At 39.9% G+C, this 27,840-nt stretch overlaps 1 protein-coding gene across 4 annotated transcripts in view; it reads left to right on the top strand.

Annotated features, from left to right (window-relative positions):
• The window catches only part of LOC149197448 (translesion synthesis protein REV1-like), a 437,492-nt gene that overhangs the window by 180,148 nt on the left and 229,504 nt on the right, over positions 1-27,840 (top strand). For all 4 annotated transcript variants that reach the window (XR_016254763.1, XR_016254764.1, XM_089405838.1 and 1 more), the window contains exons 14-17: positions 6,805-6,864; positions 6,974-7,060; positions 7,412-7,495; positions 7,604-7,676. Coding sequence is in view for 2 of the 4 variants with exons in the window: in XM_089405838.1 (XP_089261964.1) it covers positions 6,805-6,864; positions 6,974-7,060; positions 7,412-7,495; positions 7,604-7,676 (304 nt within the window). In the remaining 2 variants the exon portion in view is untranslated. The remainder of the gene's footprint in view (positions 1-6,804; positions 6,865-6,973; positions 7,061-7,411; positions 7,496-7,603; positions 7,677-27,840) is intronic.

The following is a 27,840-nucleotide window of genomic DNA, read 5'->3' as shown; positions in this document are numbered from 1 at the left end:
TTTGAACTTTTACTAAGGTTTAATTACAAAAACCTTAGAATTCACAAATATTATCATCTTAGAGAATCAAACTTCGACTAGGGCTTAGTTCCAAATCCTATGACTCATTACTATCAACAATTAGGTCAACTCATATATCTATCATGCACAAGCATATCATAACATGTGTTAGTCAAACCCAAAGACACAAATATCAATAAAAGTTAGACATACAACAAAATTGATCAGACAAACACACACATGCCAAGGATTTTATTTCTAGGACATTATAAGGGTCTTGCTTAGACACCGTACCAAACCCTAATGATCTACGGTTTCAATACAAAACATAGGAAACCCTAAATTGCCAGTACTTCAAAGGTTCAGGATTTCAGACATTACCATTCAACCTTAACAAATTAGGGTTTCTCTACCCATACCAAAACCCCAAACATGACATTGTGAATGCATCAAACAATTTTCATTTGACATCAACAGTAACCCTAAATAGTTTAGAGTTTCACACATCAACATACCCTTAAGTTAGGGTTTTTCACAAAGAACCTTTCTAGGGTTCCACAAGAGTAACCAAAGATACGAGGAGGGTAGATTTATCTAATGGTGAATCACCTAAACAAGAATCTTTAAGATTCAAGAAGGCTAGACACAATGATGTAATATTTTATCAAGAATAAGTATGAAGAGAGCAAAAACTTATAGTTTAAGACATACCTTTGTTTCTTAACAAACCATGTAATTCCAATGCTTTGTCTTGTGAAGCCTTCTTCCATGTTCCTTGAGTATTCAACAAGTCTTTTTAAACATTAATATGACTAGAAATGTGATTAGTATTTAATATAAACATACTTAGATAAGTAAGGGAAACCAAATATAAAAGACAATACAAGGAGTAAGATACTTATCTTTGGAAGTTGGTAAGGGCTCCTTCCAAGCTTGAGGACTAGTAGAAGGATATGCAAGGGATAGAGTCCCTAAGACTTCCTAGCAAATAGGTCTTTGATTTTGGGTCCTTCCATCATGTCCTTCTTTGGTGAAACTTCTCTGGCAAAGTTTGCTTGATGCCTGTCCCTTATTTCTTGGCCCTTTAGACTTCTTGATTTCTTTGTAGACTTCACTTTTCCTTTTACTAGATCCAAGATTTTATTCTTTTCGGGAATGAGATCTATCCTCTTCTTCCAAGCATTGTAATTGAATGATTCATCTAATTTGTTCGCTTCCTTTATTGTGTTAGAGATTTTCCTTGAAGATAATAAGCTTCTTTCCTTATAAGGTCTCCTTATATGATTCTTTAATCAACTTCTTGAGGTTCCATAGATTAATTTCATTAGATCCTTAAACTGTCTTTTTCCTCCTTCAACTTAGCTCCATTCTCCAGCTTTAATGATGTTGATCCTAGTCCTCTAATAGCTTTTGTTATCTCCTAATTCCACTATATGAGAAGATGATTCCTTTGAAAGAGTGTGAGGTTGTTTACTCTTTCTTGTCATATGCCTAGATGCTTCACTGTCAATAATCCATGCATTATCATTATTAAGTGAACCTGTAAGTGCAACCAAGAACCATTGACTTTTGACTTTGTTGAATAAGTAGTAGAAGATCTTTTTGATACAACTTCCTTCAGTATTGAATCCTATTCTTATCATAGAGGGAGTAATCTTTTCCTTCAAGTCGACGATGTGATCTTCAATCTTCTTTGACCTTAGCTCTGATACCATGTTGAGAAGTCAATGCTAGTAGGATTAGGGTTAGATTTCTCTTTCTTGATGATTACTTATGAATTATGTTGGCTAGTATTGAATCCTATTCTTATCATAGAGGGAGTAATCTTTTCCTTCAAGCCGACGATGTGATCTTCAATCTTCTTTGACCTTAGCTGTGATACCATGTTGAGAAGTCAATGCTAGTAGGATTAGGGTTAGATTTCTCTTTCTTGATGATTACTTATGAATTATGTTGGCTTCTTTTACTTATTTTCTAAGTAACCTGACACGGGGATTTGTAGGATACGGGGATTCGAGTGTCGGATTTGGACACGTTGACTCCACGAAACATGACACATAGGATTCGTTATATATATATATATATATTAAAAATTAGATATTTCTTACACAAATTCTCATTAATGATACAAATTCATTGATTTCAAACATAGATCTTCATCTAGATGTTAGTTTTACTGTTTATAAAGCAAGTTAGTAACATTATAGCATCCTTGAATTTATAGGTTCCTTTTTGCCGGATTCGAAACGGTTTTAGAATTTAGAATTTATGATTCATTGATTTATGCCAGTTGGGTGTGACACCGATGATTATCAAAGAAGGATTTATTACCAGCATATCAATCAAAATACCTTGGAAAGCACCAACAGCTGAAAAGTGTGAGATTAATGTGCAGGACTTTGAGCTGGTTCTTGTTCCACGAACCGAGTTCAAAACATCCAGTAGTTCTGAAGAATGTTCTGCTTTAGAAGTGTACCCCAGTGCGTCTCCTTCTCAGTGGAATTCAGAACAGGTAGAGGGCTGTGGTATCCATGTAAATGGGGGTTCCACCTATCTTGGTGTTCAAGATGGGGTTAAGATGATTGCCAAGATAGTGGAAAGGCTGCTGCTTGGTCTCCATGTTAAAATAAAAAATCTTATTGTTGCATTTGAGCAGGCAACAGAGACTTGTAGTACAAACTTGGGGGTTGAAAGCAGCTGTCAGTCTCAAAGCATTCTTATCCTTCGAGTGCTCCAAACAGAATTATGGAACAGATGTGTCTGGAGATGCTTGTGAAACTGCTGGCCTTCATCCAGATGTTATAACAGGATTTGTTATGTTGTAATATCCTGTTTCAGGGATATTCTCCAAAACCCCAGTAAACTCCAAACAAATACGTACAAATGTTATAATAACCGGGAAGCTCAAATGGTAAAAATAACAGTGGTGCAGCATATAATAATATAAACATGAAATATAAGCAGAAACTCGAGAAATACAGAGAGCAATGCTAAGCCATTTTATTATACTGAGTAGTGGAATGAGTACAGGAGGTGATCAGAAAGATGGCACCTCGACTTGCACCAGGCAAGTGAAGAAATACACTCAGAATAGCAAAGAAATGGCCCCTCTCTGATTTGCGTGGATGCTGCTGGAGAACTGCCGTGCTGCTGCTACTGTTGGAAATCAAATGAGGATTCGGGGCTGTTCCCCTCCTCAGAGAATGCTGAAACTTTGGAATCAGCCTCTACTCAGAAAACCCAGAAAAATCCAGAAAGATTTCCTGGAATAGCCGATCCCCGAAAATCACCCCCTTGGGGTTCTGCGCAGTCCTCAATGCTCTGCACTGCCACTTAATGAAACCCTCCAGAAATCTGCCTGAAACCTCTGCCAAAACTCTCCAATATGCAAGGGCTGATCCCCTGCTCAATCTCCCAGCACAAGTCCTACTGCAAACCCTCAACCCAGAACTCCTGCCAGAAAGAACTGTGTCATCCCTCTCAGTTCTGTGCAGCCCTCCAAAATGCTAATGAAACTACTGCTGAAACGTTGATGAAACTACTGCTGAAATGCTAATGGAAATACCTTGCCCGAGCAGGCACTCGAAGTCCCCTTGGGCTAAGGGTGAGATCTCCGAACGGAGACACTCAATGCACTAAACAGTGATGTAGACTAGCTAAACAGCCAACGTGCTCTAAGTCGAAGTGACTATCTCAAATACCCATAACTGAATACCAAAATGAGGAAGCTTTTATTTCCTTTATAGCCTTTGCCTCTCTCAATCCCAAGGCCCACCTTCTCCAGCATAATTCCTCTCTTGCCACGTGTTTCTTCCCTTCTGCGCAGTCCCTCCAAGTGTCTGCGTGGGCTCCATCTCTGCATCCCCCTTTGGCCCCCTTGGCTCCCCTTTAAGTCACAACGTTGTGCTACTAGGAAGTGACTTTTATTCTAAAGGTGAGTCATGTCCCCTTTTCCTCACCTTTTTATTCATAAATAACTATAGAAGGCAAAAATAAGCAAAATCGAATATTCCAATTAGCCATGGCTAATTAGGAATATTACATATGTTGACAAAAGTTATAAACTTTAATGGTGTAAGCGTTGATATTTGTGATGTGATAGGCAAGGACGCAGAACTGAGATGTTTGATAATCACCTGTGTCACACCCAACTTGAATTTATAGGTTCCTTTTCGCCGGATTCGAATCTGGTTTTCCGGACATGTTGTGTCGTAACGAGACACGACCCAGATTCGAGCGTGTCCCGAATTTAGGATTCGAATTAGGTCGAATCGTGTCCGATTCGTAGGGTTCAGACACTTGAGGAAAATCCAATGAATTCGGTTTCATAGCTTATTTGTTATATTATCTTTCATCAAGCAATTACCAAATTATGTGTGCACGAAGATCACAAAAACTCAAGACACAAGATGTTGGCACTCTGCCAGGAAAAGACCCCTATCTAAGGGAAGCCCCAGTCAAAATCTCTTTCCTCAATAGTTTTCCTTGAGACTCTTCAACCTAGACAAAGACCTCCCCCACACCAAGCCAACCTCTCCTTCTTCGATCCAACCTTCAACCTAGTAGCAACAACACTTCGACCGTAGCAGCTTCGACTTGGCAGCTTTTGACATCAGTAGGAGCTTCGACTTGGCAGCTTCCGGCATTAGCAACAACTTCGACTTGGCAGCGTACGGCATCAGCAACAGCTTCGAATTTGGCAAGGAGACTTTGATCTCCTAAACTAGCCCACACGAGAGAGAGAGAGAGAGATACCAAAATTTCGATTTGTCCTTCCCTTCCTTCTTGACCAAACTCACACTCCTTTTATCCTCCTTCACCTTCGCAGTTTTCCCAGCTTCCAGCTTCAGATATCGAACTATGTGAGGGAGAGTGAGATACTCCAAATGAAGTCGAACTGCATTGTATATATAGCCTTCTAATGAGGTCAAATCAGTGTTGCAGGAAATGTCCCCCCCCCCGAATCAAAAGCCCGATCCACGATCCGTACGGGTCCGTGGGTGATTTGCCCTTTGAAACGTGTTTCGGAAAAACCAAAACGTGGATTGGGCTGAAAAATGCGGTTCCTCCCATTTCGGGACCCTCCAGCCCGATCTGTGTTTTGGTTTTTTCCAAAATGCGTTTCGTATGGAGATAATTGAGCAACTATATGCGTAGCATTGGTCCATTTGGGAGCATGCATGCAATTAGAGATTCCAAGATGATGATGATCGAATTGAGATGCCACCCCCATCTAGCCCCTTGATTCCTAGGTTCCATGGTTCAACACCAACAACAGGGGGTTCATCTTCATCAGTTTCAGTGCCACAACTTCCACAGGCACCATCTTCTTCATTGCCACCACATGGAGGCCAGCTGCCACGTTCTCTTCGTGGTGGAAGGAGGAGAGATTAGTAGATATATTCACAATTTACTACTTTTGTCATAGATTAATCATTAGACTTGTGGGCTTGTGAATTTGAACCTTTTTGTCTTGGCAGTGACTAAGCGACCTATTTTGTAACAAATGTTGATAATTGCTCACTTGCTAGATAAATCATAATATGCTCTATGTTTTATGTTTTATAATATGCTTAAATGTTTTATGTTTTATAATATGCTTAAAAAATTGATGTATGTTTGTAATTGTTAGAATATAGATGGTCGATGCTCGAAAAATTAATCATTGATGTACATACTAGTAACTACAATGGAATCACGGATGCCATATCTATCTTGATTTATGCAGTATGCATGTTTTCATGTCTTCTACAACTAATTTGGTATTTGTGATGTTTATTTTGAATATAAATGCAATATATATATATATATATATATATATATAACAGACTACAACTAATTTGGTATTTGTGATGTTTATTTTGAATATAAATGCAAAAAAAATATTATATATATATATATATATAACAGTGGCTTCGCTTCCTAGATTTTTGGAAAATGACGCTTCCGCGTCCCCGTTTCGTCCTTGCTTCATGCAACATTGGGTCAAATTGCCTTCCTTGAGGTCGATTTGATCTTCTTGAGGCCGATTTGATCTTCTTGAGGCCGACTTGGTGTGGAGGTTACATAATTCATTTTTGACTCAAAAATAATTCTTTTTACATCGTTCGAAAGCCCAAGAAGGGTCTCATAAAATATAAAATAACTCTAATGACTCTAGTAATCCTAGGAGTCCACAATGGGGACTTTGACTAATAAAATGATGACCCAAGCATGAAACCCATGCTTTAAGAAGTCATTGTAACAATAATAAGAATTCATTTGACACATACATTCTATGAAGATCGAACCTAGTTACATTTTTCAACAAGATTGTCCATCTTATACTCATGTTTGATCTATTTTTCGAAATATTTTTAACACTACCAGCCATCTTGACTTTTTAAGTTAGTGTAATTATGGTGATCTTGGAACACTTCTTTTAATGGCTTTTGAGAAATAAAATGCTAAAGAATTCCGAGTAATTTCTTACCTTTTCAAGGCCTGATAGGCCATTTCGGTCTTAGTGGTGGTTTATCCCTTCTTCCTTCCTCCTATCCAAGTTATTGTTTTCATTCAATTTCCAAAGAAAGCAATACCTATTTTCTAGCCAATATTGTCATATTAATGGTGTAGAAGACCTAGACTGCTATCTGAAGTCAATAAATATTAAAAAGGCTAACAATAACATTTATTTTCTGTGCATGTTACAAAGCTCGGAGTTTATGAAAGGGGCACTAAATAAGCAAAATTTTCAATATCGACAATTATGTCATTTTTATAACTTTTTGAATACTTGTATATTAATCATGAGTAATTATGCAGGAGCTAAAGTCCATAGGCGCTGAAGTGAATTGGGGTGTACGGTTCAACAATATTGCAGAAGTAAATTTCTGTATGAATTAATAGCTACTTGACTGTAATTTTTTGCTCATGAGCATGGTTCAATTCGACCCAAGAGTACTGCTTATTATGTTTTTTTCCTCTTTAATAGGTTCATCACTTTCTTATGAATTTGAGCCGAGAAGTTTCATTGCGTTTGCGAGATGTTTCTATGCAAGGCCGTACATTCACGCTTAAGGTATTGTACTTTCTATCTAACTATATAACATGACTATTATAAGAGATTTGTTTTTCATATTATTGTGGTAAAAGATGCTCAGGTTATGCTAGCTTAATAAGCATATATTAATTTCTTTTTCCATAGAGATAACCGGGATAAACATTGACAGAATCAACTGTTTACTTATCCCAGAGAAGCAGAGCCCAATATGCTCTTTTTGTGGAAGGTCTTTATGATTAAAGTTTCTAGATTTAGTTACCAAGGCTTGCTTCCACTATTCTGCTTACAGCCTTAAACTTTGATTTATAACTTTTCATTTTTTAAAACTTTCTACCCGTTGGAAGCCACTTATCTGGTATTTGTACTCAGGTGAAGAAAAGAAAGAAAGGTGCAGGTGAGCCTGCCAAATTTATGGGCTGTGGAAGTTGTGACAATCTAAGCCATTCTGTGACGGTAGTACCTTCAGCCGAATGTTCTTACAAATTTTCTGGCAGCATTTCGTAATCTAATTAGACATCATATCTAGAGATCACTAAGTTGTTTCACAGTTGCTAATTGCAGGTGCCTTCTGCTACAGATAATATGGATATACTTTTGAGGATTAGTAGACAGATTTTTGTATCATTTAACCTCGGTAATAAAGCATCCTTAGCTTCTAGCGATTTGCATTATATGTTTTAGGAAGGATATAATTATATTGTGGGCTGTATCAATTATGTTTCCGGAGCAGGTGTTTTGGTGTTACTTGATGCACATGTCTGATATTTAGTGAAAGATACTATCTATTAATTGAGATGATAATGTCCAATCTATGAAAGTAATCTTGAGGTTTTAATCCTACCCTTATTTCAACCTTTTACATGGGACACCTTAACTTGTCCCATTGGCTTATTGGAGCCCCTATGTTATGAGATGTTGTCTAGTGGATGTGTTCAGACATGTATTGTATTTATACATCAGTAACAGTATCTTCTGTGCTTTAGTACCCTTGTCTTTTGTCCTTTTTGGGTGTATTTGTCCTAAATTATCAATCACTTTATTTTGTTTTGTTGGAGACATTCTTACACCATGTTACTTGGGAGCGGGAGTGGGAGCGAAAACGGGAGCGGGAGCGACCATTTTCAGAAGCTCCTGGTTTGGGAGCGAATTTTTAAAAATATATATATTTTTTATATTTTTTAATTTTTGATACATATATGTCAACAAAAACATGTAGAATGATGAATTAGACATAAAAAACATAAAAAAACATAGATTGATCATTGAACCATATCACATCAATCATCTAGAAATTATAATCGTCATCAACCATGTCCACAAGTTAGTAAAATACATATTACAACTGCAACATATTGAGTCTTATAAATCATGATTCATCAAATTCAATATTAAAGTTTCAACTTCAAGCTTTCAGAATTGAAAATTCAATAACATTTATCATCATTGATCACCAAAGTTGTACTTGTAAGCTAAGTTTAACCATTACAAGAAGTAATATCGAAGATATTTCTAAGTCCTAACTTCTAACTGTTAACATGATATGAAATGTAAAAAATTTATAAAATGAAACATGAATAATGAGATGAAATGAAACAACTCTTTCACAAAGCATCATATTCATAATTCACAATCATTACCAATGAGTTATATTTTCCAAGGCCCAACTTCAAACTTGAAATTTTCACTGTCACAGTGATATAATGTTTACAAAAAATATCATTATGATATGAAAGAGTCAAGAGTCAAGAGTCAAGGACTCAAAACTCAACAGTTATGAAAACTAAAGTCTAATAGAAACTAAAAAAGACAAGTAAACTGTAAATCTACATGTGGCCCTTGCCACGAGAGTCTCCAGGAGTATAAGTAGGTCGTGGTGGTCTTCTAGGAGTCTCCCGCACAGACCGACGACTAGAACTAGAACCTCCACGCGAGGGTGTAGATGGAGGTGGCGATAGCAAAGGAACAAGACTCGAACCTCCAGCACTGCTACTGGATGGTGGAGGTGGAGGTGGAGGTGGCATGGTTGCTGCTTCATTTTCATCCCTTACAACTTCCTCTTCTAGTTCTTCAATATGTACAATGCCATCCTCCAAATTGTCATCCTCTGGGTGATTGTCCCAAATTTTATATGTGGGATCCTCATTAGCCCGATCACAGTAATGACTCAACAACCTCAAGTTGTAGTGCACATAAACTAAGCTTTCTGCTCGGTTTTCATTGAGTCTGTTTCTTTTCACATTATGTATATAGCTATAGGTGCTCCAACACCTCTCTGCAGAAGAAGAATTTACAACCTGTGAAAGAACTTTTTTTGCCAATTTTGGCAAAAGTCCGTGGCCGCCATATGTTTCCCACCATGTGAGAGATTCAAATTTATTTTTGTCGTCCATTGCATGGAAGTTACCATACAAACCAGTGCCACTGAAGTATCTGCCTATTTCAAGGCGCACAGCTGCACATTCCTCCCTGTCAGGTACCAACTTTTCTAATGCTTCCAAATATCCTTTAGTTACCTCTTGATCTAAATGGGGTTTGGTCCTAACCCCACCCCCTGCTGTAGGTTGGCCCAACCAAGATGTAGAGTAGTATTTTGGCGTAAGGATATACGACAAGCAATGTAGTGGAAGGTTAAGCCTATTCCACCGTTCACACACACAATCATGAATCAGTTTGTACAAGTTGGGATCTCTATTATGAACAATGTCTTTTATTTCCCCCAACATGGTATCCATTTGCTCATACACCTCGCCAATCAATGGTTTGTCTGTATCTGCAAACCAAATCATGTGATAAATTGGCTTGGTGAAATCCAATACCTGCCTCACACTTGTCCAAAACTGCCCATCAAGAGCGGCCTCCTCCACCATTTCAAAACCTACCATGTCAGCTACATTTGTAGCCCTTTCCTTTAACACCTGTCAATGTGGACTTGATACCATGCTAGCTAATGCCTCTCTTACCTTCAAAAGGCGCCTGGAGGTGAGGTAATAGCTACCAAATCTAGTCCTCGCAATCTTCAGCAACTCCAATCTCGAGTGACTGCGGAAAAGGCCATGGGTATTGCTATGATTTGTAATAAATTTTATCATTTGTTTGCCTTTCTTGTACAAATTACCAATCCATTGGTATTGTTCATTTTTGTTTTTGACAATATCATGCAACAGAAGGTTCAATGTGTGAACCAAACATCCAGACCAAAATATGTTCGAGTATTTATCCTCAATAATTGCTCTCGCGGCCTTACAATTAGGAGCATTATCAGTGATGACTTGGATGACATTGTATGGGCCAATTGTTTCAAGTAATGCTTCTGCAATGTTGATGGCGGTCTTGAACTTCTCTGAGTAATCATGTGCAGCTAGAAAGATGGGACCACTAACAGACACAGCAAGAACACTTATCAATGGCTTGCCTTTTACATTTGTCCATCCATCAGATACAATGGACACCCCATGGTCAGTCCAAGAACTTGTCATTTTATTCAAAGAATGTGATATTTTTGCTTTTTCATGATCAAGGCCAACGGTTCTTGCCTTGTCATACCCAGGGCTCTTGTATCCTTCAGGGGCATCATTTATGGCAGAAACCATTTCGTGCCAATAAGGTGAGCGTAGAACATTGAATGGTATCCCACATGCATAGAGAAACCTGTAAACTTTTGAATCCACATCATTCCTACACCCCTCATCAAGGAAATCTGATATGGTTCTACGCCTTAAAGATGATGACCCTGTGCCTCCATGTCCATATCCACTGCCTTGGGAGGATGCTGAAGGAGTTCTTTGTGATTGTGAGCTTGGTTCAAAGAAACCCCTTGATTTTTTTGTTCTGTATTGGGCTTCCTCCTCTTCCCTTATGTATTTGGCTCTATCTGCTGTTGACTGCTGTACAAGTTTTGATTCCTATTTGTTTATCTCCATCCCATGGCCTTTTCCCGCAGAGGTGTCTTCTAGCATGGGTGTATGAACCTGTGTAATCAGTGTTGCAATGGGGGCAATGAAATTTAGTGGTTCCACCCCCTCTCCCTGTTTCAGCCCTGTGAACATATTTCCACAATGGAGTTTGGTCTTGTTTAGTTTTTTGAGGGTCATGTTCACCCTCCTCCAGCTCCTCTTCACTGGGGTTTTCACCCGTTTGACTTTCTCCGGCTTCTTCATCCCCCTCTTCAGTTTGGGGCTCCCTCCGTTTCCTACTCTCCAGCACCATAATAACCATAAAAGGGACCAGGAAGAGGAAAATGCCAATAAATATAGCCAGGTCCATGGTGTTTGATGTTTGTAGGGTTTTGATTCTTGAATCTGCAAATTAATTTAATTTATTGTGATTAATTAATTTAATTTAAATACATGATCTTTAAACTCAAACAGCTAAATTAAATTAACTAAATTAACTACCTAACCAGCTAAACTAACTAAATTACTAAGTTACTTACCTCTGCAGGCTTGCTCCTCGCTCCTTGGCACTTGCTCCTCGCTCCTCAGCACTTGCTCCTCGCTCCTTTGCTCTTGCTCCAGCTCTAAACTCAAGCTCAATGAAGTTAGAATGAATTTTTTTTGGCCCATTGGGCTTATAAAACCAATTTTTTTTTCTAAATTTTTTTTTATTTTATTTTTATTTTCGGGTCTGACAGATTTTTTTTTTTTTTTTTTCTGCCGAACCGCTCCCGGCCCGGCTCGAATCGCTCCCGGAGCGATTTTTAATGTCCGGGAGCGATCAGGGAGCGATCGCTCCTGGGCATTAAAAATCGCTCCGGGAGCGCCGGAGCGATCGCTCCCTATGTCGCTCCCTAACAGACCAAGGAGCGCAAATTTTTTTAAGGGAGCGCGATTCAGGAGCGGGTTCGGGTGGGCGGGGGCGCTCCCCCGCAACATGGTTCTTACATTTTTCAATTTTATAATCACACACACACACACAGATATATATATATATATATATATATATATATATATATACTATGAAACCGGATTCGTTGGAAATAGCTTGCGTGTCTGAATCCCACAAATCAGACACGATTCATTGGGGATTCGAATCCCAGAATGGGACACGTTGTGTCCTAACGGGACACGTACGAATCCGGTATGTGTCCCGATTTTGGGATTCGAATCCCAAAAAAATGAAACCAGCGGGCATAAAAGGGCGCTGTTCTTTCAGTCTTTTACCATTTCTCTCTTTCAGTTTTGCATACGTTGAGTTGTGGGCAAGGAGCTAAGGGTTTGGAGCAAGGAGCTAAGGGTGTGGAGCGTTCGGCAAGGAGATTCAAGCACCATGTAAATGCATTTAATCTATATTTTTTTTTACATTTCTATTACAACAGTTTGTATATGAATTTTTTTTATAAATTTGTGCGTGTTTTGTTTATTTTTTTTACAGTATTCATGGCTCAATCAAGGGCAGTAGTTAGGAGGCAAAGGAAGGGGAAGAATTTCTCCGTTGGAGATGCCCCTCCTCCCCCAATATCATCAGAGTTGGCTGCAAGTAATGTTGAGGGAAGAGGGGGACCTAAAGACAACATTGATAAATATCCCTTGTGGAAATATCTCACAAGAGAGGATGCGACAAGCACCAATGGAAAGGGAGGAGGCAATGTGCAATGGAGATGCAACTTTTGCCACATTTATTTCAAAAACACATATTACCATGTGAAAGGCCATTTGTTGGCTTTACCAGGTTGTGGAATTAGAGCTTGTAAAATTGTTCTTTTACAAAAGAGGAAAGAAATGGAAAAGGAGTTCATTGTTGGTATGGAAAATGTGGCTGCAAAATCAAGAAAAACCAAGAATGAAGACCCCCTTCCATTTTTGAGGAAAGACACCACCAAATTTCCATTTGAAAGTTCTATTGGGGGACAAGCAACAAAAAGAAGAGCAATTACACTTGGTCCAATGGACAAGATTTTTCAAAAAGAGAAACAGGAAGAGCTTGATCTCACCATTGTCTTCTTTTTCTATCAAAACTTCATACTATTTACTGTTGCACGCTCACCTCTATTTATTGAGATGTGTCGAGCTCTAACTCATAGGTCTCCATCATGGTATGTGCCTCCTGGTTCAGAGAAGCTTAGAACCACATTGTTGATGAAGGCAAGAAAAGAGGTGCAAAAAATGCTTGAGCCTATTAAAGCATCATGGCCAACATCTGGGGTTAGCATTGTTTCTGATGGATGGACAGATCTAACATGACACCAATCATCAACTTCATGGTGTCTTCCTTGAATGGTCCAGTTTTCTTGAAAGCAGTGGATACACTTGGAGAATACAAGGATGAACAATTTATGGGTGAGTTATTTATTAAATTTATTGAAGATGTAAGTGTTGATTCTTGTGTGTAAATCATTACAGATAATGCACCTGTTTGCAAGGCTGTTGGCATGATTGTGGAAGCTAAATATCCACAAGTGTTTTGGACACCTTGCATTGTCCATTCATTGAACTTAGCATTGAAATCCATTGCTTCTGATGTGCTTTGCATTGGTAACATTATTGAGGATGCACGACATATCCGTAACTTTGTGCAAAATTATACAAATGCCCTCACTATCTACAAGGAGTACAACAATCTATCATTGTTGAAGATTGCTGATACACTATTTGCCTCTTCATTCATGATGTTGAAGAGGTTGAGGGAGGTCAAGATTGCTCTTGGGGCCATGGTTATTTCTGAGTTTTGGTCTTTTTGGAGAAAGACAGATCAAGTAGCCTCTAAAAGAGTGAAGGACACAGTGCTAGATGATGCTTGGTGGGAGAGGGTAGATCTAATTATTCAAATCATGGACCCTATCATTTCTTTGCTTCGATTTGTAGTTACAGACAAACCCATCCTAGGAGAGGTTTATGAGGGATGGGATTCCATGATTGAGTCTGTGAGGAGCATTATTTTACAGAGTGAGTGCCTCGAGTATGAGACATCACTAGAGGCCTTCTATGGTACTATATAGGATATTCTTGTCAGCAGATGAGACAAGAATTGCACACCTTTACATTGTTTGGCTCACTCATTGAACCCAAAATACTACAACCATGAGTGACTGAATGGTGGACCTTCCTGCAGATTCCCTCCTCACATGGATGGTGAAATCTCACAGGGGAGAAAAGATGCATTCAGGCGGGTTTTCTAGGATAGAGCATCCCTTAATGAGGTGGAGGATGCCTTTGCAGAGTTTTCCACTGGCACTAGTCGATTTGCAGGTTATGATGTGATTAGAGACAGGGGGGCTAAGAAGCCCTATTCTTGGTGGGAAAATCATGGGGCAACAAGCCCTCCTCTTCAGAAGTTAGCCATGAGGCTCCTCTCTCAGGTGACTTCATCTGCTTGTTGCGAGAAGAATTGGAGCACATATGGGAATTTGTATAGTGGGAAGAAGAGTAGGTTTGAGCAATTCAGGGCAGAGACAATGGTGTATGTGCACACCAACCTTCGTCTTAGTTACAGGCAGAGGGAAGAGTGGTTGAGGGGAAAGACAAAGATGTGGGATGTCTTTCCTGAGGATATGGGTCTGGACAACAGTGTTGAGTTTGCATTGGCCAACATGGATCTCAATGATCTAGTGCTAGAGCCTGTTAGATTTGATGACGATGATATTTTTTAGGGGTCATCCTCCACACCAGCAGATGCAGAGGCGACTATGGATACAACGGAGGAGGAGGATGTAGAGGAGAGAAGTGGTGACCATGATGATGAGGACATTGATGTTGATTCTGATGATGACTATGAGGATTGTTACTCATGAGTCATGGGCTACCTATTGCCTTGAGGCTTGTATACCTGTAGTTGTTTTATATTTTCTATTTCTATTTGCCATTGCGACATTGCCATTGCATTGCTTATGTAACACATTTTAATTTGATGACTTATTGAGAAAACTACAGTTGCCAATGTCTTTATATTACTATCTTGTAACTGTAAGTTGTCTTTCATTTATGAATCATGAATCATGATTTATCATTTTATGTGACATGTATTTGAATTTGGTATGTACTATGTACTATGCATGCTAATTGCTATAATGTTACTATTACTATCTTGTAACTGTAAGTTGTCTTTCATTTATGAATCATGAATCATGATTTATCATTTTATGTGACATGTGTTTGAATTTGGTATGTACTATGTACCAAGCATGCTAATTGGTATAATGTTACTATCACTAACTTACGTTGTAAACAATAAAACTAACATCTAAATGATTTATGTTTGAAATCAATGAATTTGTATCATTAATGAGAATTTGTGTAAGAAATATCTAATTTTTAATATATATATATATATATATTTAATAAAATAATCTATAACAAATCCTACGTGTCCTATTCCGAGGGTCAACGTGTTCAAATCTGACTCTCGAGTCTCCGTATCCTACAAATCCTGAATCCCTGTGTCAGGTGACTTAGTATGTATATATATATATATATATATATATATATATATATATTAGAAATGACTGTGCATCATGTTAGCTGTTTTGATAATCCTCTTTTTATGCTTGCATGCTTGCTTCTTGTATTTATTTGCATTTGAGTATATATGGCATTGTTGTGATCGAGATGAATCAATTTGTATTAGAGCCTTTAGATTAGGACCTTTCAAGAGCTTCACATTGTTATGAACATAAATATGTATAAATAATAGTGAATTATAGTTAATGATAATAATTAATGATTATGAAAAGGCACGACTGTTCATAGAAGCGCATCTGCCTAGGCATATAATCAAGGGCCCTCATTTGTAACCTGTTGCCACAAAATCTAGTAGGGCTTGGAGAGGGGTACCCTACAAGGCTAATACTAGACCGAGGGACAACAAGGGTGTGATGGTTCAATGTTATCACAACTGAAACCCTCTACTCTTTACGACTTTTCATTGATGGGAGGAGTCCCGGTATGTGAGAAGATCACCCAATGGATATTTTAGGTTTAAGGTATAAGGTGACTTCATGCGGCCTTCTACAAGAAAGCCACAACTTAGGCGCAAGGCTCCAATAGGAGGCAATTTGCTTTCTCGATAGAGACTTATTAGATGAGGCACAAGACCTACGGCTTGATTAGTAGGTTGAGTGTTAGATTGGCCAAAGGTTAAGGCAAGGAGAAACAGTTTCCAATAATGACTTTCATTGAGAACAAGGCAAGTGAAACCCTTAGAAAGCCCCCAAGTTGAAACTAAATCCAAACTAGGGTTAGCTTAGGGCTAGAAACTAGGGAAAAGAAATTTATGGATAAAATTGAAGTGAGTACCTACTAAAAGGAAGGATTTTGTGGCAACCACTATCTGCTTGGCATTTAGACTCTCTAACTCCAAAATTCCTCTTCGCTAGGAATTCACACCAAGCCCTAGCTTGGTTGCTTGGCCTTAAAGGGGCCAAATTAGGGTATGGAGAACAGAGAATATTTATCGATTTAAGTTAATGTGGTCATCAACAAAGGAGGGCCAATGCCTTATCCTTGGGTGGATGGTTGATTAAATGACCAAAAAGTTGCCAAGGAGGAAGGATAATCGATGCCCTAGCACAAACAACCCTTGCAATGTCCTATGCAATGGATCAAGAAGTTTCATGGGAGAGCTAATCAATGTTCACCATTATGATTACCATTCACATGTTATTTAATGAATAATGCATGCAATAACGACATCTAGCTTATACAAAATAGATTTTGAACAAATTAGGGCATAACCTCATGCTTAGAGTAGAGGTTGAGTTCCCCTACTTATACCCCTCTTCTCTGGGTCTTTGGGCTGACTTGACAGCTATATGTAGGCCGACTTGTTCTGATAGCTCCTTCAACATTTATAGGCCAGCTTGAGGAAGTTTGGTGACAAGTTCTTGTTGATTTTGGGTAGCATCGGATGTGCTCTAGCCTTGAAAATTAGTGGAGAGGCTAACGCACATGAGATCTCCAAGAGCTAGAAATCGTGTGGAGAAATTCCACCCAGATAAGGAGTTATTAAAATAATTAATATTTTTAATGAGTTCCTAAGTCTAAACTTAGGAAAATAAAAATATTAATGTGTATTAATAAGATATGGGTGAGAAAGTTCTAAGTGTCGAGGATCAAGCTATTTCTAATCTTAGCCGTTGATTAGGGACTTAATCTCGGCTGTTGAGTCGTCAACAGGGAAAGTATAAGAGGAGGCGTGAGGGTTAGTTGGAGACACACCAAGAGAGATCAAGAATTGGATTTTTTGGGGCGAGGTTTGCTGAGGAAATCGAGTTAGTGATCAGTTGCAGTGAGGGGAAGTTCAGCAAGGGATTTCCATTCGAGGCTGAAGAATACATAGCAGAGAGGTAGTGAAGTGCCGGGAGAGACAACACAGGCCGTAGAAGGGCTGACGCAGAGGTCGTAGGGGTTGACACATAGGGCTGTTGAGGCTGACGCAGAAGCCGTAGAGGTTGACATAGAAGTCATAGAGGGCTTCAGAGGCAACATTGGGGAGATTCTGTGGGGCAGACTGGGAGCAGATCAACAAATCTTGAGTCGGGAGAGGGAGACGTAGCTCCTAGATGAGTGGTGCAGTTCCTGAGCAGTGCTTGGAGCAACTTTCTTTGTCCAGCATAGGGAACAACCAGAGTCGCTGTGGGGTTTGATCATTCGGTTGCTAATTTGTCGAAATATTTGTCTTCCGAGAGAGGTACTACTGCCGAGGATATTTTATGTTGGGTGAGCCATTTCTGGCACCCTAGTTGTATTCACGAAATCTGCTTAATAATACAAACGCTCTATATCCTAGACCAGTTTTCCCGAATTGGGTTTTTCGGGGGATGCTTGTCTAAAGATAATGGTGTCCCTTGTGTTATTGTTTCTGTTTATTTCAGTGCATTATCTGTATATCTGTGAAGGTTGCGATAGTGTTTACTTCAATGTTTATGCAATTAAATAACTTGTTAATGTAATGAACAAGTAGGAGATTGTAAACCAAAAATTGCAGTAGGGGTTTCTGATGTGTTAGATTAAGGCTATGTTGTAGGAAACGTGGGGGGGAGGTGCGTTTTCGGCCGGAAATGGGGGTGAAACGCGTTTGGTACGACTGTGAAACGGGTTTTCGGCCGTACTGCCACGTTTCCTGAAACAGAAACGTGGCCAGTATGGCCGGAAATGCGTTTCACGGCTGGACAACCCACGTTTCCCCAAAAACTTGTGTTTTTTTTTAATTTGTTTTTTAATTTTTTTAGGCCATCTAGTGAGTTCTAGAAGCCTGTCTAAACTTATAAAAGAGAAGTTTGTCTCATTCTCTCATCACACTATTCAGCAAGTCGTTTCTCTTGGAGATTAGCAGTTGTTTAAGCTAGGGTGTTTTGAGCAGTGAGCAAAGTAGATTTCAGCAGCAGGAGAAAGAGATTTCGGCAGCAAGAGAAAGAGATTTCAGCAGCAGATTTCAGCAGGCACAGATTTGGCTCAGCTACAGCCATATTTCTCTTCTCTTTTCTGGCATTTTGGGGTAGTTTCAGCCGCAAAAAATTAATTTGGGTAAGCCACATTCATTTTGTTAGTTTTTTCTTACTATTTCTTCAATTTTTCTAGGGTTTATGCAGCCAGAAATATGAAAAACGTTTTTTTTTTTTGGATTTGTTTTTTAAATTTATTTTGCAGCAGATTTGGCTCAACTACAGCCATATTTCTCCTCTTTTCTGGCATTTTAGGGTAGTTTCAGCCACAAAATTAATTTGAGTAAGCCACATTCATTTTGTTAGTTTTTTCTCGCTATTTCTTCAATTTTTCTAGGGTTTATGCAGCCAGAAATATGAAAGACATTTTTTATTTATAGATTTGTTTTTTAAATTTATTTTTGCAGCAATGGCTTCTAGTGAAAGTGCAGCTGCAAATTCAAGCCCTAGGGCCAACCCAAGGGCTGAATATTATCCTCTTTGGAGGCATGTGACGAAGCTTCAAAGATGTGGAGGTGGTGGCTCATGGGAATGGCGATGCAATCTTTGCAATAATACGTACAAGGGCTCCTACCCAAGAGTGAAGGCACATCTATTGCATGGAGGAGGACAGGGGGTTTCAGGTTGCACAAAAACAGCGGATCCATTGGCAAGGAGGGCATATCAAAGAGAGCAAGATGAGGCGGATGGTACTAAGAGAAGGCATGATGACCTTACTCAAGCTCCATTTAACATTCAGCCAAGGATTGTAGTTGAAGCAAGAAAGAGGAGAGTTGGTCACACTCAACAACATGAACAACCAGCACCCAAAAATACCAGAGGCCCAGGGGCATCCCCTTTAGTTCAGGATAGCGGAATTGCTAGATTGGTGAATGTGGAAGCAAGAGAAGAAACTGATTCCAGAGTGGCTAGGTGCATTTATGCATGTGGTATCCCATTCAATGTTGTTCGCTCTCCTTACTGGCAAGATTGATAAGGGCAGTTAACAAAGCTCCTCAAGGGTAAAAGGAGCCCAACTATGAGAAAGTCAGAACCCAACTTCTTAAAGATGAGAAGGACCTTGTGGAGGAAATTTTAGCTCCAATTCGTTCTTCCTGGAGTAGCTCTGGGGTTACCATAGTCTCAGATGGTTGGACAGATATAAGGCACAAACCATTGATAAATATCATTGCCACTTCCCCCAAAGGAGCAATGTTTATCAAGGCAGAAGACTGCTCAGGAGAGGTGAAAGATGCACAGTTCATTGCTGATGTTATTATAAAAGCTATTGGACAAATAGGGCCTAACAAGGTGGTGCAAGTTATCACGGATAATGCACCAGTTTGCAAAGCTGCAGGTTTAATTGTTGAGGGGAGGTATGACCACATCTTTTGGACACCATGCATTGTCCACAATCTGAATCTGATCTTAGAGGAGATCGACAACAAAGTTTGCTGGATAAAGGAACTCACAGGGGAAGCAAGGGAGATTATCAAATTCATCACCAACCACCACCAGTCTCAGACCATATTTCGAGAGTACTCCAAATTGGAGTTGTTAAAAGTTGCTGAGACAAGATATGCCTCAAACTTCGTGATGTTGTGCCGCCTTGTTGAGGTTAAGCATGCATTAGTTTCTATGGTGGTGAGTCAACTTTGGATTGAGTGGAGACAAGCAGATTCAGAGCGGGGATCTATGGTGCGTAGATTGTGCCTTGATGAGGATTGGTGGAGCAAGGTAGATTTCTTGCTAAAGTTCACAACCCCTGCATTTGAGCTTCTCCGGAGTGCTGATACTGACCAACCTTTCTTGGGAGAGGTATATGATGGCATGGATTCCATGGTTGAGAAAACTATGGAAATCATTTTGCAAGAGTCTCCACAAATTTTGTTTGTTGATGATCATTTTGCTGGTTTGATCAAGAAAGTCATTGTTGATAGGTGGAACAATTTCAATACTCCATTGCACACTTCAGCACATGCTTTGAACCCCAAATTTTATGATGAGGAGCTTATTGCTCAAAGCAATGGGAAGAGGAAGGCACCCCATAAGGATAGGGAGGTGGCTAATGGGGTGAAAAAGGCCCTTATGAGAATGTTTCCTTCTCATCTACATAGGGAGGTAAAGGAGGAATTTGCCAGTTTTGTTGCAGGAATAGATGATTATGCAGATATATCAGCTTTGGAGGAGAGAAGCACCATGAATCCAGTTAGGTGGTGGATTTGTCATGGAGCAAATGGTGTACATTTGCAAAACCTTGCCATTCGTATTCTTTCACAAGTGGCAAGTTCTTCATCAACAGAAAGTAATTGGAGCACTTATGGTTATATTCATTCTGTGAAGCGCAATAGGTTGGGCTCACAGAAAGCAGAGGATCCTGTTTATGTGCACTCCAACCTTCGCCTTGCATCTTGTAGGGGTCCAGAATACAACAGTGGTCCTTCTAAAGAATGGGATGTGGATGCAGAAAATCCTGATTTGGAGCTCTCTCTTGCTGCCCTGAATATTGAGGCCGTATCTGGAAGTGGAATTGGTGCATCATCTTCTTCAGCACCACCATCCAATGTTGAGCATTGTGCTGCTTCTATTTTTGATGAGGATTGTTATGATGAGGATTAGTCTTTTGTCTCTATAGTTCTTGCAGCCTTATAGTCTTTGTTGTACTTGCAGCCTCATATACTAATATAAATAAAGGCTGATTTTGAGATTTTGCCCTTGGATATATAATAAAGGTTGCTTTGGGATTTTCCTATATATTTATTTTCATTATGTGATCATTCATGACTCATGAGTAAATGTGATGTAAAGTTAATCTTAATGTTTAAATGTAATAAATTATAATGTATCATTAATGCTTTATGATTGCACATATATAAAATAATTTTTAAATATTTTTAATATATATATATATATATATATATATATATATATATATATATATCTATATATATATGTATATATATTCGCGTTTCCCCGTTTCCTAAATTTGGAGAGGTCGCGTTTCGTATCGCTTCTCGTTTCGGAAACTCGTTTCCGTTTCCCCGTTTCGTGCAACTTAGGATTAAGGAATTTTCACAGTTCCTTGGAGGATACTTTACATAGACAAGATGACCTTTTTACAAAGTGTAACATGACTTCATTTTCATGACAATGACTCTTATATTTTATGACTAGATGACAAATAAAGCCTAAAGACTCTCAGTGGGCGTCTCGACTCGAAAACAAAATCCTTGCTCATGAAACCCATGCAGCAAGTCAATATAATAATTTTCATTTTTCTTATTTACATCTCTTTACAGAAAATCATAATTACATGTCATTATGAAGACTGAACCTAGTTACATCTTTCAACACTTTCAAGGTGGTGCTAGCTCTCCCATGTCTCAAAGTGTGAGACCATCTTCCTTGGGGCTTTGGATCAACTGTCATCCATCTAATAGTGCTAGGTCGACGGGGGACATGTTGGATCTAAATTCATCAATGTAGGGCAAGCTGCTGGAACACCGTGGGTGTTGGAGGTGCCTATGGGTATGTATGATGCTTAGTTGTTTCTTGGAATAACATGGATCTCAACGCCTCGCCTGTGGATGTCAATATGCTCCTTTGGAAGACTTGTCTTCAGATAAGTTGCCGAAGCCATGGTTGTGGAATCTCTGAAAATTATGTTGATTTATGGTAGCATCTGATGTGCTGTAAGTCTAAAATTTTGCAGGGAGGCTTGGGCACATGTATTCCAAAGAACCCAGAAAGCATTTTTGGAAACTCCACCCAGAGACAATTTTATTAAAATAATTAATTATTTTTAATGGGACCCTAAGTCTAAACTTATGAAACTAAAATAATTAATGGGTATTAATCTAACTGTGGGTGTAACTTCTAGAAGAAGACGAGGACTAAGAAGAAATGATCTTAACCATTGATTAGTTTCTAATCTAGGCCGTTGAATGTCAACGAGAAGATTATTTAAGGAGGCTTGAGGGTCATTTGGAAGACACACAAAGAGTTGATTAGTTAGATTGAATTGTTGAAGCTAGAGTAGTGCAGTGATTTTGTAGTGATCACGAAGAGAGGGGCAGAGAGAGTTTTGGCTAGAGTATCTTCTTCAGAGCCAAGAATACTCGGCAGAGAGGCAGAGAGACACACAGAGGAGGCAACACAGTGCCCAGAGAGGGTGATACAGAGCTAGGAACGGCTCGCGTAGAGCAACGCAGAGCCTTTATGCAAAAGTACGAGATTTACTGGGGTTTTGACGTTCTGTGCTGGGACGACTGGCGTCATCTCCTGAGAGAAAATTGATCCAGCAAAGAAGTGACGCAAGGCCTTAGAGGCTGTGATGCAGGCCCACGTAATGACTGCATAGGGGCAACACAGAAGTAGTTGGGGATTCGTTGGTTCAGCTGTCGTATCAACTGGGACTTGCAGTGTAGAGTGATATTCTTTGTACTAGATTGCCAACAAGGCATCCAGAGGTTGTATTTAGAAATAACTTTTGCTTAATAATAAAAATCCTCAGATTTGCTACACCGGTTTTCTCGCATTGGGTTTTTTCGGGGACATTTGTCCAAAAACAACTATGTCATTTGTGTTGTATCTATCTCTTGTTCAGTTCTTGTTTGGGCATATTATTTTAAAAGGTGTAGGCTACAGTGTATGTATTTCAATGTTTGCCGTAGGAAACTGCAAATAACTTGTTCATGTAAATCTAACAAGTAGGAGAAATATCATTAGTTGTTGCAGTAGGGATTTTGGATTAAGAATTTTCACATTGTATCAAAGGAGTGTAGGTGAGACAAGAAGAGCAGTGCCAGAGAACCTAGTGGTGAGTAGAGAAGGAGCTTGAATAGTAGCTGCTGGAGGCAATAATTCGAATCCCCAGAGGGATTGCGCAGTCCAAGCCAGGAGGGTGGAATTTTTGAGGACAGTCTCTCTCTCTCTGAGTTGACAGAGAGGAAGGGCTTCCTGATCGAAATTCTGCTGTGACAGAGGGAGCAACACAGAGCCTCAGCGTGAGGAAGAGCTGGTGGGACGCATTTTTTTTAAAGGCAGAGTGCTAGCCTGAAAGACGTCATAAGAGAGAGGAGAAGCATAGTGAGGAAATTTTTCCTCAGTAGACTTCCCGCCAAGAAGTCCGTTTTCTTATTGGTTGAGCAATAACACTAAGCAACAGAGAGGAGCAGTTCGACATTTTCTTGGTGGAGATGGCAACCAGTAGGTTGAGAGATCAGGACATGTTGGATGTGGCATCCAACTACGTCATTTGGAAGGCAAGGATGTCGTTCCTTCTAGATGAGCATTCTCTCAAGACCTATGTTGACAGGGTGGCTGAGCCTGCAGATGCAGATCTATTGAAGAAGTAGAAGGCAAAAATGGCGAAGGCCAAGAGGATGATCCTTGATGGAGAAAAGGATCACATGGCTTGTCACATCACTAGCAGAGGGACCGCTAAGGAGATGTGGGATGCCTTGGCAATGCTATGTGAATGATCTTCCAAGCAGCGGAAGATGTACTTAGAGTAGAAACTGAGATCTGCGTAGATGTAGAAGGGGGAGCGCATAGATCCATTCCTCACGAAGCTTCAAGAGACCCCGGACGAGTTAACAATTGTGGGGTCTACACCTCAAGGTTCTGAGATGGTGAGACTTGCCCTAAACTCAGTCTCAGAAGAGTAGCAGGTCTTTGTCCAGAGCATCCTGGGCAGAGCAGCTTTGCCAGACTGGGATAGTTTGTGGGCAGCTTTCAAGCAGGAAGAGACGAGGAGAGATCTGGTCAAGTGCAAGCTTGATGGAAGCAACAACAGTGGGTCGAAGCCCAAGGAGGAGGATGAGAATGTGGCCCTTGCACCCAAGGGGCAGGAGGAGCAATGGAGGTGGAATAAGGACGTCTCAAAGATCAAATGCTTCAAGTGTGGTGAAATGGGTCACTACGCAACACAGTGTCGTCTCAGGAAGAAGGACAAAGATGAGAAGCATGATCCAAAGGCTGCACCCGCGAATATCGAGGAGGAGTTCACCATGATAGCTGAGATACGTCCAAGAAGGAGGTGGGCTGATCTAGAGCTGTAGTTCAAAAGAACTACAGATGGGCATGATTGTTGAGGAGCCCACCTCTCAGATCGATTCCTTGCTACGATAGCCCAGATAAGAAGTAGCAGGATGGACTAGTCTCAGTTGGTGGTGAGGAGTGTTGGAGCGACAGATGTAGTGGCTATATAACGCCAAGTCTGAGCAACGCAGTGCAAAGTTGCAAAGTGCAAGGAGGCACAATGCAGTAGCAGTAGCAGCCCAATGGCTTCAGAGGGATAGCGTGGGACTAGCAACAGTCAGATCTTCGACACCGAGATGCATCTATGCTGAACACTTGTTGAGTAATTTGGGATGTTTCTACGTTTGCAGTGTAGGAGCAGTTGGCAGTGGCATTGCTAGCAGCAGCACATATGTAAAACCTCAGAGGGAGTTGTAGTACGGATGCAGTGTTGACAGTGGTAGGGTCTGCCGCAGTACAGTTGTAGGAGAAGCGCAGTAGTTGGTGGACAGCATGTCAGACATCAGCGACACAGAGGACGATGTTATGAAGTTAGGGTGATGCTTTAGTGGGAGGCATTGCTAGAGCAAATTCCTCGTTAAGAGGAAGTGTTGATTTTTGGTAGCATCGAATGTGCTCTATGTCTCAAAATTTGTAGGGAGGCTTGGGCACATGTATTCCAAAGAATCCAGAAAGCATTTTGGGAAATTCCACTCGGAGACAGTTTTATTAAAATAATTAATTATTTTTAATGGGACCCTAAGTCTAAACTTAGGAACTTAAAATAATTAATGGGTATTAATCTAACTGTGGGTGTAACTTCTAGAAGTAGACAAGGATCAAGCAGAAATGATCTTAGCCATTGATTAGTTTCTAGTTTGGGCCGTTGAATGTCAACGAGAAGATTATTTGAGGAGGTTTGAGGATCATTAAGAAGACACACAAAGTGCTAATCAGTCAGATTGAACTACTGAAGCTAGAGAAGCGCAATGATTTCGTAGTGATCACATGGAGGGGCAGAGAGAGTTTTGGCTGGAGTGTCTTCTTTGGAGCCAAGAATACTCAGCAGAGAGGCAGAGAGAGACACAAAGGAGGCAGTGCAGTGCCCAGAGAGGGTGACACAAAGCCAGGAAGGGCTCACGCAGAGCAACGCGGTGCCTTCACGCAAAAGTCCGAGATTTGCTGGGGGTTTTGATGTTTTGAGTCGGGAGGGTTAGAGTCAGCTGTTGAGAGAAACTCGATCCAACATAGAGTGATGCAGGGCCTTAGAGGTTGTGACGCAGGCCCACGCAGTGACTACGTAGAGGCAGCTTAGAAGTAGCCGAGGACTCGTTGGTTCAACTGTTGGATCAGCCAGGACTTGCAGTGTAGAGTGAGGTAATCTCACTAATTTCTTCTGCTGATTGATATTTTCTGTACTGGATTGCCAACAAGGGATCCAAGGGTTGTATTCAGAAATAACTTATGCTTAATAATAAAAACCCCCAGATCTGCTACACCAGTTTTCCCTCATTGGGTTTTTCCGAGGACATTTGTCCAAAAAACACTGTGTCATTTGTGTTGTATCTTTCTCTTGTTTAGTTTCTTGTTTCGACATATTATTTTAAATGGTGTAGGTTGCAGTGTATGTATTTCAGTGTTGTCGTAGGAATATGCAAATAACTTGTTCATGTAAATCTAACAAGTAGGAGAAATATCATCAATTGCTGCGTTAGGGGTTCTGGTTTAGGAATTTTCACAAATTACACAATATCTAGTGCTAGCAACTACGTGCTAATGTTTTATCCTGGCCATCTTTTGATTTTGGTCTTCTTTTGTTTTTGCTTGTGGCCATCATATGCTTTTTCTTGTTCTTCTTTCTGAATCAACCTCCCAGGGAAAAGTTTTAGTCCCTAGCCAAGTATGAGGATGTATGGTGCCAAATCTCAGAGAACCAGTGGTCAGTTGGACCCGAAGAAGGGAGGTGAAATATAGGGTTATAATGTAAGATAGAAAGTTGTAAGTGTGAAATAGGGAGAGATGAGACTATGCTATCTCAATTGAGGTTTCCTAAGTTTTGCGCCTCCTATACCCATCGGGCCATTAGGGGTGGTCCCATTAGACTAGGATGAAAGATTAATCGCCCATTAAAGGTGATAGAACAAGATCACTGTCAAAACTCTTCTTTCTTCCAGGGTACTACATTAATCCATGTTAAATACCCAAATACAAACATGCATAAGCACCTGATTGCAAAATGAATAAAGTACCTTTCGATCGGAAGGCTGCCCTCCAACATGTGCTCTTGCCAAATGGGCAAGGAAACATATGACTGATGCATGTGGCGAAGATATGAATGGCACATTGTCATTAGTTAGTAGCAGTGTTTTTAAAACCGGAACCAGTGACCGGACTAGTCCACCTAATGAACCGGTTTACCGACTAGAACCGGTCTAAGCGGGACTGGTCTGGTCTAAACGAACCAGTTTTAAAAAAATACATTAAATAATTAATTTTTAATGAAAGAAAATTATTTTTAAGATGTAAAACCATGATTCCAAGCCAATAGAGACAAAATATGCAAAATTTGCACATTTATATACCATGATAAGGTGAATATATCAAAATGGCACTGAGTGCAATACATATCATCGACAAACTAGCAAAATACATAAGCAATGAGGCTCTAAATGGCCTATAAAGTCCAGAAACAATGCTGCAAGCTATTAGGCCATTGGCCTACTACAAGTCTACAGTGTACACATGATTAATCATTAAGTTCATCACCACTACTAGCCATAGGATCATCATCAGCAGATACATAGACATCATCTGGTTCAGAGTCTGAGGATGCCTCAGCCTAATCTGCAACCTCAGTATCAATGCCACCAATAACAATAGAAGTGGACCTAATGGAATCACGAGTTTGTCGACTTGGATGACTAGTGCCTTCCATTGGTTCTTTGCTTTTCCTTGATGCTGCCACTGACCCTAGTTCTAATGCCGCCACATAATTTTCTTCATCCCCCGCTAAAGCCATGTCGATATCAAAATCAACCTCAAACATAGGATCTTTAGTCTCCTCCACCCATTCTGATGTTGGATCAATATGGATCTAGATCAGGTGTTTTGCTCATCATTTGGTTCCTCCTTAGTCGAAGGTTGTATTGCACAAAAACAAGATCATTTAACCATTTTTGTTCCAAATGGTTTCTCTTCTTCGTGTGCATGCGCTCAAAAACAGACCAATTACGCTCACAACCTGAAGCACTGCAAGTTTGACTGAGGACTCTAATTGCAAACCTTTGCAATTGAGGACACTGGGCACCAAATGACTCCCACCAATGCGCTGCAAAGAAAAAGACATTAATTAGTAACTTAGTTTATAATTTGAATTGTAAAGAACGTAAACAATTTTAACTTGAAAAGAAAAACAAATTGGAAA

Source organism: Pinus tabuliformis, chromosome 2_2, assembly GCF_031772625.1.
Source record: "Pinus tabuliformis cultivar Carrire ecotype Pingquan chromosome 2_2, CPIR1, whole genome shotgun sequence".
In the NCBI taxonomy this organism is placed as follows: Eukaryota; Viridiplantae; Streptophyta; class Pinopsida; order Pinales; family Pinaceae; genus Pinus; species Pinus tabuliformis.
Note: the sequence above shows the minus strand (reverse complement) of the source record. Positions and strands in the feature narration are given on the sequence as shown.